The 14,727-nt window shown below is 32.7% G+C and overlaps 1 protein-coding gene across 1 annotated transcript in view; it reads left to right on the top strand.

Moving 5' to 3' along the window:
• CCDC178 (coiled-coil domain containing 178) overlaps positions 1–14,727 on the top strand; it is a gene marked incomplete at both ends in the record, with an annotated part of 351,176 nt that overhangs the window by 41,287 nt on the left and 295,162 nt on the right. Inside the window, 3 exon segments of the mRNA XM_082853050.1 lie at positions 3,638–3,720; positions 5,767–5,967; positions 14,146–14,366. Of these exon segments, the coding sequence (XP_082709176.1) occupies positions 3,638–3,720; positions 5,767–5,967; positions 14,146–14,366 (505 nt within the window).

A 14,727-nucleotide genomic window follows, 5' to 3' on the forward strand; every position in this document is an offset into this window, starting at 1 on the left:
CATCATGTACAAGGGATTTTCAATAAAATTATAAGTCATTTTCTCATCAAATTATGGAGGACAGAAGGCAGTGGATTGACATATGTAAAATGCTGGAAGAAAACAACTTGTCAGACAAAAACTCTGAATCCTGCATAAGTGTCCTTCAGAAATAAAGGAGAAATTAATATATTCCCAGATAAACAAAAACTGAGGGGCTCCACACATTATCAGAGCTGTTCTATCAGAAATCCTATAGGTAGTCCCTTCAGGCAGAAGTGAAAGGACACTAGACAGTAACTTGCAGCCATATGAAGGAATACCAAAAGTAAAGGTAGCTATAAAGATAAATACAAAATTAGTATAATTGCATTTTTATTTATCTATTTTGTTTTTCTATCTAATTATAATTAAATAGATAAAACAATAATTATAAATCTATATTAATGGGCACACAATGTATAAATGTCTGGTTTGTGAAAATGACAACATAAAAGGAAGAAGCAGATCTGTAAAGGAACAGAATTTTTAATACTGTTGAAAATACGTTGATTTTAATTCAAACTTAATTTTTGTGAAGTTAAGATGTTAGTTGTAACATCTAATCTCCAAGGAACCACTAAGAAAAACTCTAATAAAACAAACAAATAAATAAAAAACACAGAAATCCAATAGAGGGAAACTAAAACAATAAAATCAACTAACCACAAAAGAAGGGAGTTATGGAGAAATTAAAGAATAAAAAGATAATATAGAAAACAAGTAGCAGAATGCCAGAAGTAAGTCCTTTCTTATCAGTAATTACTTTTCATGAAAATGGATTAAACTCTCATATCAAAAGGTAGAGAGTGGTGGAATAGATAAGAATACATTCTCCAACTACATGTTGTTTATAAGAGACTCATTTGATGTCCAAAGACACAAGTAGGTTGAAAATGAAAGGATGAAAAATATATTCCAGGAAAATGGTAAACAGAAGAGAGCTTGAGTGGCTATACTAATATCAGACAAAATAGACTTTAAGTCAAAACATATTCAAGAGACAAAGAATACTTGATATCTTGATAAAAGGGTAACACCATCAAGAAGACATAAAAATTATAAACCTATACATACCTAAAAACATAACCTCAAAAGCATGCAGTAAACTGACAGACGTGAAAGAAGTAGACAATTCTGTAATAAGTTTGAGAATTCAGTACCCCCACTTTCAATAATGGATAAAAGAACCAAAAAGATCAATAAGGAATTAGACTTGCACAGCACTAAAACCATCTAGGCCTAACTGACTTATATAGTACCCTCCACGCAGCAACAGTAGAAATCACATTTTTTTCACATTCACATTGAACATTATTCAGGATAGACTGAACATTATTGAGCCACATTTAAAAATCTCAAAAATTTAAAAAGATTAAATTCATACAAAGTACCTTCTCTGACCCAATTCAATGAAACTAGAAATCAATAACAGAAGGAAACCTGGAAAATTCAGATATGTGCATAAATTAGACAGCATGCTCTAAACTCAGTCAATTTGTAATCACAGGAGATATTAGAAAATAAGTTGAGATGAATGAAAATGAAAACACGTGGTACCAAAACTTACGAGATGAAGTAAAAGAAGTTCCCAGAGGGAAATGGATAGCCATAAATGATTACATTAAAAAGAAGATTCCAAATCCAATAACCTAACTCTATAGCTTACAGAACTAGAAAAGAATGAGTGTGCTAAAACTAGCAAAAGAAAGGAAATAATAAGGACTAGAACACAGATAAATGAAATACAAGTAAAAAGAAACCAATAAATAGTATAAATGAAAAAAGTTGTTTCTTTGAGAAGATCAAACAAATTAACAGACCTTTTAGACTGACAAAAAAAGAGAAGACTTGAATTAAAAAATTCATTAAAAAATTGGGGACATTACTATGGATCTTGCATGAATAAAGATTATAAGATAATACAATGAACAGTTGATAATACTATGAACAACAAATTAGATAGCCAAGATGAAATAAACACATTCTTTAGAAACAAACTATCAAAGCTGACTCAGGAAGAAGTAGAAAATCTGAACAGGTCTGTAATGAGTAAAGAGATTGAATCAGTAAAATCACCCAACCAAAGAAAAACCCAGGACCAGATGGCTTCACTGGTGAATTCTACTAAACGTTGAAAGAAGAATCAATAGCAATGCTTCTCAAACTCTTTCAAAAATTAGAAGAGAAGGAAAAACTTTGTAACCCATTCTATGAGGTCAGCAGTACCCTGATACTAAAGCCAGATAAAGACATCACAAGAAAAGGAAATGTAGACCAATCACTTTGAATATAGATGCAAAAATTCTCAACAAAATATCAGCAGCATGAATCCAGCAACATATTAATAGAATTATATATCATGACCAAGTAAGATTTATCCCAGGAATGTGAGAGTGGTTCAGAATACAAAAACCAATCAATGTAATGTATCACAGTAATAAAAGGAGGTGGGGGGAACTCGTGTGAACATCTCAATTGATGTGGGAAGCATGTGGCAAAATCCAACACCTTTTCATAATGAAAACACTCAAAAACTAGAATGGGAAGGGAATTTCCAAAACATGGTAAAGGACATTTATGAGAAACTCTTGACTGACATTACACTTAATGGTGTAGACAGAAAGGTTCCAACCTAAGATCAGGAATAAGACAAGGATGCCCATATATTGCCACTTCTGTTGAACATTGGAACTCTCGTGCTGTGCTGGTGGGAATGTAAAATGGTTCAGCCACTATGAAAAACAGTTTGGTGGTTCCTCAAAAAGTTAAATCTAGAATTACCATATGACCCAGTAATTTCACTCTGATGTATATACACAAAAGATTTTAAAACAGGTGTTCAAAAAAAAACTTGTATACAAATATTTGTATCATTAGTATTTACAATAGCCAAAAGGTAGAAACTACCTGAAATCCTTCAGTGGACTCATAGATAAATGAAGAGTGGTATATCTGTACAGTGGAATATTATTCAACCATAAAAAGTAATGAGGTTCTGATACATGCTACAACATGGATAAAATGAAACTTCCTGAAACGTACTTCTTCTTCAGTACAGTGAAAACTAGTCTAGAATTCAAGAATTGGACCAGAAGAATACTGATAATGAGAAATATTTCATTATTGAATATATAGAACTTTAGCTAGAAAGATTCTTTAGAAAAAATACATTTTAATTTGGACACTTTTCTAAAACCTTAATAACATAAAATATGAAATAGTAGTTTTACTCCTTGCATTTTATATTGTCTCCTCAGAAACTGCTAAACTGAAATTAGAGAAATAACTCTCAAATTATTTTCAGTAAACTTTTTTTTTGATAGCAACACTCTCTAGAAAAGACTATCATTAAAACAGTATTGGTTTACTATCCCCTCAAAAAATTTCAAATCATTTGAAACAAATTTTAAATTTCTCTTAATTTACCATGAAGTATAAAACCCATTTCCTATTAGAATTTTGCTATGTTCATCTCTTATATAGTACCATTAATATGTATAGTAAGTTTCACCACAAATATTTAAAATTCAATGTTAAAACATCACCTAAAATTTGTTTTACTAACTTTAAGTACAGCCTTCCTTTATTAATTGATTGCTTCTTTCCCGTCATAAAGGAGCAGAACTTCTTTCACAAAAGAGCTGAAAGATCTGAGTGTTGCTACACCAGTGAAAGAGGTCATACCAGAAGAATTGAGAGGTAAAGTTGTACCTCATACTAGAAAAGTATAATTATATTTAAAAGCTCATTGGCTTTTCATTTATACATTTCTCATTTTCACAAGAATCATGTATAAGTGTTTTGTAATCCTTATGAGTGACTAATAGAGGAAAGAGTCTCTGTATTGTTTGATTAAATATTTATTCAACAGATATTTATTCATTACTGTACTGTACCATATACTGCTCTAGGTCCTGAGTATATAATTATCCCTGCCCACTTCTCAAGAATGTAACTGTAATTCAGTGCTGTCCCATAGGACTTTCTGTGATAATAGAAGTGTTCTATGTCTCACTGTCCAATAGGGTAGCTACTAGCCACATACAGCAGTTGAGCACTTAAAATATGGCTAGTGAGACTGAGAAATTTAAGTTTAACTTTAAGTTACATTTAAATGTAAATTAGTTACATGTGGTTCATGGCTACCATATTGGACATCACAGCTCTTCTATATATATAAATTAAGACTAATATTCTTGTCAAAATTTCCAAATGTAAATGTATAATAATTTATATACTGGTATAAAATTTGTGTTAAAATTACTTCAACATATTTGACTATATCCTTGACATTAAACACTTCCTCCTACCTTTGCCACAAAAATTTGTTGAACACCTTCCTTTAGAGAAGGATAACCAATAAACTTAGAACTTTTCAGAAGCATGAATATTTTGTCATTTACTGCTGTCATTCATAGTGAGACTCTGTTTTTACTATTTTCCATTTATAATGAAAATGAAAAGCTGATTCATTACTTCTTAATTTTTCAAATGACAGATTCTAGGAGAAAATATCAATGTATTAATGGTCACAGTAACAGTTAAATAAACTACAATTATGTTTATTATAAACATGTATATTTGACTCTAAAATACAAGACAGCATCAGGATGAGGAAGATTTGTGGTAATTAAGTGTTTATGCTAATAAAAAATGCAGGTGGTTGCTCACTCCATATGAAACAGTAAAACTAATTGAGATGGTATTCTGCAAAAAAATTCAGAGAGATATTAAATAGAATGAATTGGAGACACCTTAAGTTATACACAAAACTTTCCATTTTCCAATGGAAAATTAATGTCTTTATTGTCCAAAAGTAAAACAAAACAAAATAAAACAAAGATCTGTCAGCCACCTTTCTTCTTGATCCAGTTTCACTGATTTACCTCCAGCCCCAGCTCTTTGGAGGCTTTGCCTTCTTTGACACTTTGTGTTTGTTTATGTCTTCTTGTCATGTCACATTTTGGCAAAAGCCAATGTTCACAAGTATAAATCTCACCAGAATGGGACTCATATCCGTCTTTTGTACTGCTCTACCTCCAGGGAGAGAGCATACTGCGTAGAACATAACAGGTTCTCTACCCATTTCTTGCATAAATAGATGAATGAATACCCATGTTAATCATTTTGTTAATATTAAACCATATCATTCCAGAGCTGTGAACCAAGAATCACAAATATCTCTCATAAGGGAGTTAATTTGTATTGTAACTGACTAAATACAATTTGGAAATGATGATGAATTTCTGGCAAGGCTAACTAGGGATGTTGTTATCTGATAAGGTAAAGAACATAAAGTGTCTTGTTTCTAGGAACCTCTGAGGATTTTCAGTATTTGTCTGATAAATATTAGATAAATATTAGATAAAGCATTATGGTTTGCTTTTCTCATAGAATGGGAGGAAACAAAAGTATAATTTCAAAATAAAGCTCTATAATACAGCTTGTGAATAGAACATGTGTTTTTCCCTCAGAAAAAAATGTGCATGAAGATATTGTTTGAGACTTAGCTATTCTAATTATTTTATAAAATATTTATTTCAAAATCTGTCTTCAAAGGTTATAATTAATGTTATGATTGTATTATAATAAAACTGTCTTTAAAAGGCTAATTCACTTTTCTACAGTTCTCATAGTAAATATATAAATATTAAAAAGATGGCAACACAGCTAGTACCCCTGTTCCCACCATCCAGCTTATCGGCTGATTCATTAATCAATGTGAATACATATTTCTTTTTTAAGATGAAAAGTGTCCAGAATTAAAGCAGGAAATGGAAAGATTGCTATCAGAGGCCATCCAACTCATTAAAAGTCTAGAAACTGATCGTGCAGAAGCTGAAGAAGCTTTAAAACAACAAAAATCAAGAAAGAAAAGGATTAGCATGCAAATTGATTCTTGGTCAATCTGGAAACGTCAAGAAATCCCGTTAGCTGTACAGAAAGGTAATAATAAGAATTTTTCATATTGCCGTTTACTTTGTTGGAGAGGCGTGGATGATTAATTGAAGCTCTGAATTTAAAAATTACCTCTGTTTAGAGTGACCATATTATTCTACATGCAAATCAGTGCATATTTGAAAGATACTATTAATAATAATGCTGAGTTTACAGACATAAATTGGGGCTGCACTGAGCAAACCTGGACCTGCTGTCATTTGGTGTTTGTTGGAAATGCCATTGAACTTGTGGTACCCAAGGGTCATGCAAACATTTGGTACATATTTCCCATAATGACTACAATATTTCAGTCACTAGAAATTTAGAAACTTAAAGTGATTGCCAGTTGGTGACATCAGCCACATCTTTAAATCTCGGAAAATGAGAGAATTCTAAGTGATATTTTAGGAACATGCATCTTCTTTTGAGAATTCAATAGTAAATTTGCTCTGGGAACTTCTAGCAGGCAAAGAAACTTAGGTTGTTTCCAAGAGTCATGCAGGTAGCATGTTTAAAAAGGAAACTGTCTTTTAGATTACAGAATGGAGGGACTTGTGGTCAAGTATTAAATAGTCTAAAGGTGTTGGATTTTTCATTTCCAAATACTGGTTCATCAAGCATGCCAGACTACCTGATCCTACCTGAGGCTGGAAGCTTTTTATGTTATCATAGGGTAACAATTTTAATTCAGGATTCACATGCTTTAGAAATGGGTTATATTAGGGTTCCCATATAACCCATGATTTAAGCCAAGACACCTTTGAGAGAAAAAAGGATGCTATTAATTATTATTCTGGTACAATAGCCATTAATTCAAATTATGTCAGACTCTACCCATATACATACCTTTATTATAATGTTATAAATCTTCTAAAGCTGTAGTCTCCCAAGTATAGTGTACACATTTCAGGGAGCTGCAAGAAAAGATGAGATGGTTCCTCAATTATGGTCTTTTAATAAAAGAAATTAAATGTAGGTTTAATGCCTGCTTCCACCTTTTAAAGTAATATGAAGCTCACAGCTTAAACTCTCCCTTTGTTCACTCCCTTCTGGAGCTCAGAGCTCAAGAAGCAGAAAAGGGGCCCAGAGCCTAGGCTGGGACTAAATTTAATTCAACCTTTGTCTATGCTCTCTGTCACCCTTTACTAAAGAGCTCTTTATAAAGAGCTAACTATATAAAAATTATGCAAAACTCAGGTAACAGTAGACCTTTTTCTACCCACATTTAAAGTAATGTATTTTATAAAATATTTGGTGTCAACAGCTGTTTATAAAAATAAATAATTCATTTGGGCTTGGAGTGAGTTTGCTCTGATTCATAAGGGTTTTGAATAGGATTTGTGATGTGCATATGCTACTAATGTAATAGCATAGGTATATAATTTATAAGTGTGTACATACATACATATATATTGGTGTTTTAGAGGCAACTGAGGCTGCAGTAGGGTCAGAATAGTCATCAGGATCCCAGTAGATTGTTGAGTGGATTCATATTCACATCCACAGAGAGCCATCTGCCATTTTCCTAATTGTTTGAGAGGCTCTTCCTTGTCAATAGTAGTAGAAAAGTCGGGGGTAGGGGAGGGATAAATTGGAAGATTGGGATTGACATATACACTACTATATATAAAACAGATAACTAATAAGGACCTACTGTATAGCACGGGGAACTCTACTCAATACCCTGTAATGGCCTATATGGGAAAAGAATCCAAAAAAGAATAGATATATGTATATGTATAACTGATTCACTTTGCTGTATACCTGAAACTAACACAACATTGTAAATAAAAAATTATAAAAAAAATAAAAATAAACATAAATTAACCCCCACCCCAAGAAAATGAAAGTCAATGTTGAGGGCTGATTTTCTTTAATTTTTTGCCAATCAAGTTATATGTGATCTCATATACCCCTTATAAGAGTGCTTAGATATTATAGTTTGGGGTCTATATGGAGTTCTACTTAAGGATTTACCAAAATAAAATTGAGATACATGCCTGCACATTCTAGGAGCCTAATAAATGCATTTTGAACGATGATGTATACCCTTGCCGTTGCTTATAATTTATTGTTTGAGTTGCCTTTTATTCAATATTAGTAAAGATCTACTTAAAAATCTGAAATGTATGTTCATCTGCTTTATTTTATTTAAGTAGCTAACGTATGCAATGAAATTTAGCTTTATTATCACTGTGTGTTTCTTAAGTGCCTTCTGTTTGTAACATATTAGTGAAAAGTTTATGTGCTTTCAGGAATATGCTGCAATTATATTGATATATTTAGGATATAATCTCTAAATATTTTGAATTTGTTTACAAACTATAAATTTATTTGTTTTTACAGTCTGTTTAGATTCTCGAAGTCTCTAGCATACGTGACAGGAAAAACTTCTAATTTCCATGACAGCCTTACCATTAAGTACAATGTGTGTAAAGGTTTTGATAATTTGGGGGGGTAACTTTACGGAAATTTACTTCTTTCTAGATGTCTTGTGGTTCCTCCTCCAGATCCATCCACCCCCCTAACTACCTCACCCATGCTTGTGACTTTTGTTTTGTGGCCCATGAGGCTGATTTATAATAGACTGCATAAAAGATATCTTTTGCACTCTGTCCTCCTTCTGGGTTCAGCCAATGGAAATCAGGGGCAAGAGACCATAGGAGATGATGGAGAAGAGTAAGGCTGAGGTATTGTACCTCTGACTTCCTTTCTGCTTGGTCACTGCACCCCTTTCCCAAATGACAGCCCTTGGCACTCGATATGCATCTAATGATAGAGTAAGTGCCTCTTCTTTTCCCTACCAAAAAAGATAACCAGAAATAAGTTTTTCATCATGAATTAGGTGCTGTATGAACCTATAAATTTTAAAATTGGATGTGCATAGCAATGTTTCCTTATAAAATAAGAATACATATATTATACCCAGGCAGCATCTGAAGGCACAAATAAACTAATGACTCAGATTCACCCGGTACTCCCATTGTTCCTGCTTCTGTAAATTCCCTGTCTTTTCCTTAACTTACATTTATGGCTCCATGTACTTCCTTATGACCATCTAATGGGAGAGAAAAACAATCACAGCCCTGGTTTATGAAAGGTTTGAATGGTATGTTGATATAATTTGGGGAGCTACTGTATTACAATCTCAGTATGGAAAAGGTGGAGGCAAAATCACCTTGAAGAAGAAATGGCCTGAGGTATAGATGGGAAGTGGCAAAAGGGATTGCATAGTGGTCAGGGACTTGAAAGAACATGAATGTAAGATCGGTGGAAGGAAGTCTATGAGAGTTTTGGGGATTAACGTTTCAAAAGGATGGGATGTGAAGATAATTGTGTCCCATATAAATGCTCACAAGAGTGCCTCTGCTATGGAGGAAGATCCGAGTAGTTAATAGAATGTTAAATATTCTGATTTTGGTTTTTTTAGACATTGTTTTGTCATGTGAATTAATCAGCTATTACTACAACAATTATTTGTAACAAGTCACTTTGGAACTCAGTTGCTTACAACAATAATGTTTTTTTTTTTTCTACTCATGGGTCTGTGTGTTGGCTAGGGAGGATTTCTTCAGGCTGCAGATCTAATGGGCTTGACTCAAGACTGTGTTGGGTTCAGGTGAGCTTCATGTTTCTCTCATCCTCACTGGCTAGCAGCTCTGAGGGCCATGGTTTTCACGTGGCAAGTGAGGAGAGTACAACATAGTGAGTAAAAAGATAGGATGCCCCTCAAGATGTTAGCTCAAAACTGGCATACTCTCACTGTTATTCGCATCGTTTAGTCAAAATAAGTACCATGTCTGAATCACAAATGAGTGTGACAAGAAACTCCCTTTAATCCAAGGGGGAGGTAGTGAGCAACAGTTTGGTCTGTCACAGCTTGCTTCTGATGACTCTCCCTGATACTGAGTTGTTTTTTCTGTGGTTTCTACATATTTTATAGAGAACTCACTTTCCTCTGTTTGTATTATATTTTCTATGGAAGTCAGTAATCCTTTGACTGCTTTTTTGCCTCTGTTAGGATCCTAGAAGTTTTATTGGTTCTTGACTAGTAAATTAGACCATACTAATTTCTTAGCTTGAGTTTGATATCTAAATCTTCATAAGTTTCAAGTTTGGCTTTTTTATTTCTTTGAAGTCATTCTTTTTCTATCCAGGGCCCAGTTAATGAGTATTCTATTCATGGCATCCAAGTCCAAAGTTGTCAACATATTTTTAATAGCTAAATCAGTTTATTTAATGGTTTTGGGTCTCTTTTCTCTGTCTTCTTGAGTCAGTTTTGATAATTTGTGTCTTCTAAGGAATTTGTCCATTTCGTTTTAGTTGTCTTATTTGCTGGCCTAATCTTGTTCCTAAAATTCTCTTATAATTTTAATTTCTATAATAGCAGTAGAGACAACATTTCTTTCATTCTTGATTTTGGTAATTTGTACTTTCTCTCTGTATTTTTCTTGGTCTACCAAAAGTTACATCAATTTTGTTGATCTTTTAAAAAAGTCAATTTTTGCTTTTCTTGATTTCTCTATTGTTTTTCAGCTTTGATATAATTGATTTCTTCTCTGATTCCCTTTCTCATGCTTGCTTCGGGAATAATTTAACCTACTATTTCTCTTTTCATGAAGTAGAAGCGTTGATTATTTTTTTGATACCTTCTTTTCTAGAATAGGTATTTAAGAACTGAATTTACTTTTAAGAACTGTGTTAGGGCTTCCCTGGTGGTGCAGTGGTTGAGAGTCCGCCTGCCGATGCAGGGGACACGGGTTCGTGCCCTGGTCCGGGAGGATCCCACATGCCGCGGAGCGGCTAGGCCTGTGAGCCATGGCCGCTGAGCCTGTGCGTCTGGAGCCTGTGCTCCGCAATGGGAGAGGCCACAACAGTGAGAGGCCTGCGTACCGCAAAAACAACAACAACAAAACAAAAACAAAAAAAAAGAACTGTGTTAGTCGCATTTCATAAATGTTCATATGCTGTGAGTTTATTTTGAATTAGGTAAAAAATATTTTTAAAATTCTTTTGTGATTTCTTTTTGGACCTATTATTTATTTAGAAGTTGCTATTTAATTTGCAAATATTTGGGGATTTTTCGAATTTTTTTCCCCAATTTTTTTTGTCGATTTCTAATTTAATTTTTTGTGTTTAGAAACATTTCAATCACATTAAAATTATTTAGAATAAAAATTGCCTAGCATTTTATCTATCTTGGAGAATATTCTGTGTGTGGTTGAAATTAATGTGTATTCTGCTTTTGTTAGGTGCAGTGTCTGTAAATGTGTTAGGTGAAATCCCTGAAACCCTAATATCCTTTGCTTCCCATTTTGATATATCTGTTTGGTATAGGAGACTGGGGAGAAAGCCTAAGGCTCACCCAAATGACAAGTCCAATAAGAAGTCATTACATGAAGCTGAGGATTCAAAGGTTTCCATCCCCAGCATAAATAAGTGTGAATCATGAATAAACCTATTGCTCAGATTGAATAGTAAAGAAAGTTGCTTGTTTCACTTAGCAGAGGAAAGCAAACAGTATTCCAAGAGTTCTTAAAGTACTGATTCAAATGGATTTGTGACTGAAATTCCTGCTGTCTGTGTATCTGAAAATACACAGTGGAGAATGTCATTTAAATGTTCTGTGGGTTGGTAGTAAAGCTAGGCATCTTCAGGAGCAAAGACAGATTTTTTTCTGGAAGATTGAAAATTCAATCTAGATATCAGGGAACTTTCTCAGATAGGGTTTCAAGATAAAAAATAGCTCAATATCAAATATCATAAAACACAAAGATGCAGATTCAATGAGTGTGAGCTGGTAAAAACAGCAGAATCTTACTCAAAAAGTTTTCAGATATTGAACATGAGATTATAAAATGAGTATGTTTACTATGTTTCAAGAAATAAAAAGAGAAGTTTGAAAGTAAAAACAAGGACTAAGAGACTAATTTTAAAAGAAAGCAAAAGTGGAAATAAAAAAGACTTCCTAGAAATTAAAATATATTATTCAAAATTAATAACACAGTGGTTGGTTAAATGGTTTGTTAGACTAAGGAAGAGAAAAGTAATATCTGTGAACTTGGAAGAATTTGAATGGAATGCATCACAGGTACACAAGGAGAAGGAAAATATAAATAAAATATTTAAAAGCATTGAGTATAAGATGAGATGAATAAAAATTTTTTGATGAATAAAATATTTAAAAGCATTGAGTATAAGATGAGAAAGTATGATGAATATCTAATAGAAGATCAGCATGGAGATAGTGATGGTAATACTTAACAAGATGGTGACTGACTTTTTAAAACAAAAATGCTACTGTTGGGCTTCCCTGGTGGCGCAGTGGTTGAGAGTCCGCCTGCCGATGCAGGGGACACGGGTTCGTGCCCTGGTCCGGGAAGATCCCACATGCCGCGGAGTGGCTGGGCCCGTGAGCTATGGCCACTGAGCCTGCGTGTCCGGAGCCTGTGCTCCGCAACGGGAGAAGCCACAACAGTGAGAGGCCCGCGTACCACACAAAAAAAACAACAAATGTTACTGTCTAATTAGGATAAACAAAGTAAAAGGGGATGGTGTCAAATATTGCACAAATTCAAGAAATTAGAAAACATTTAGAACTGTATCATTAAATCTTACTAAAATTATCTTCACATGAGTGAAAAAAGCTAAATTATTATTTAAAGGAAAATAAATAGCTTTTATAATATCAGAAAAGAAGATGGATTCATAGTTATTGAAATATATGACTTCAGAATTTAGAAAAATAAAAGTAAAATAAATACAAAGGAAAAAAACAGAAAACCAATTACAAAATTGTTAAATAATGAAATATATATAATTCCAAAGATATGCAGAACTACATGTTGATAAATAAAAAAAGAATAATAAAAAAAAAAAATGGAAAACCAGTGGCAAAATTAATCAAGAACACAGAGAAAATATATGAATAAATCCAATTAGAAATTAAAATGGTATCTAAAAATGTAGCAGTGATTAATAATAAGGAAGATATTCAGAACAAATCTCTTAGAATATTATTGAAATTTTGAGGAACTAGATAAATTCACAGGAAAAATGGATTGATGAATAAATAGATAACCAAAATATACATATACGCCTTTGACTTAATAACTAAAAATCCTTCCCTGCGAAATGTGTACATATATACATACATACTAGGGCAATAGAACTTTACATGCAATTTCAAACTTCCACAAGATCACGGAGAACAGAAATAAAAGAAACTACAACTGATATAAGAAGCTAGCATAAATAATAAAGCAAATTAGACGAGGACAGTACAAATATGGAAAATTATAAGGCCAAATCACGAGTATATATGCAAAGTATCTTCAATGAATACAGCAGCAAAACCCACCAATAAGTTTATTTTTAAAAAGATGAAAAGAGCCTCAAGCTAGCCAATGTAATTTTATTCCAAGAGTTCAAGGTTAGGCTAACCTTAGAAATTTAACAGCACAAGGAGGAAATATTTTATATAGTTTCTCTAAAATTGTCCTAGTCTGTTAATTGACATTTAATTTAATTTATAATTTATATTTATTTTATTTGAGGGAAATTTCCATATTTATTACTTCAAATATTTTTATACAAAACAAAATTTTTATCCATTTATTCAAATTCTCTTTTCTATTGTTTGATAGCATTTTGTCATTTTCTTCCTATAGGCCTTGCACAACTCAGGTTTATCACTAGATCTGTCCGTTTTAATTTGTTTTAATTTTACTGTTGTGAGATTATTCTGTTTTCAACATAATCTTTATTTTTGTGGATAAACTTTATTTTGTATATTAATTTTATATGAATTATTTTTATAATTTTCGGTGATTTTTATATAGTTTAATCCCTTTGATGGTGAGTGAAGAAAGCAATATATTTTTAGTGCAATACTAAAATAACTTATTTTAGGGACTTACCTGGCGGTCTAGTGACTAAGACTCCATGCTTCCACTGCAGGGGGCACAGGTTCCATTCCTGGTCAGGGAACTAGGATCCTGCATGCCACACGGCATGGCCAAAAAATAAAAATAAAAAAGTAACTTATTTTAGATTTAGTAAGATTCACAGATAAGTAATTTCTGAAACTAAAATATTTCATATTTATTATCAAATAAAGATGTCCTTCTGGAGCTTTTGTTTTAAAATTTGATTTTCTTTTTTATTTTATCATCATATGTCTAGAACACGAGGCCTATTTGAAAGATATTGTAGAACTACGATGGCACCTTGAAGATAAAACTCATCGACTAAAACGTTTGGAGGAGGAAAAGGAGAAATTAGAAGAAGCTAATGCAAAGCTTCAAGCAGACATAGACAACGTGATTAAATATCGCCCTCTACTGCTTGCAAAGCGAGACCAGGAGCTTGTAGCTCTGAAGGAACATTATCAGAAAAAAATTGAGGTAAAGGAATAAATGAATGGATTTGCATTTTACAGATTGTTTCTTAGTTATAAAAATTTCAACTATAAGAAGTTAACATATCTTTCAAGGGTTCATTCTCGTTGAAAATTGACCTGCTATTTATTTTCTAAAGGAATTATCAAGTGACACACAGTACAGTTGATTGATATTCATTTAAACTTTTCCCATACTTTTAAACTTAGGAATATTAATAATATTTAGTAGTCTACTAATACGATTTTGGAGATTTAACACATTATGGTATTATTTGAATCCGTAAATCAAACTTAGAAAGAATGTCATCAATTTCATTGTTGATGAAAATATGTAACTGACATGAGCAGCCATGATCATGTTCCTC

Source organism: Leucopleurus acutus (assembly GCF_964270905.1).
Source record: "Leucopleurus acutus genome assembly, chromosome: 13".
Classification (NCBI taxonomy): domain Eukaryota; kingdom Metazoa; phylum Chordata; class Mammalia; order Artiodactyla; family Delphinidae; genus Leucopleurus; species Leucopleurus acutus.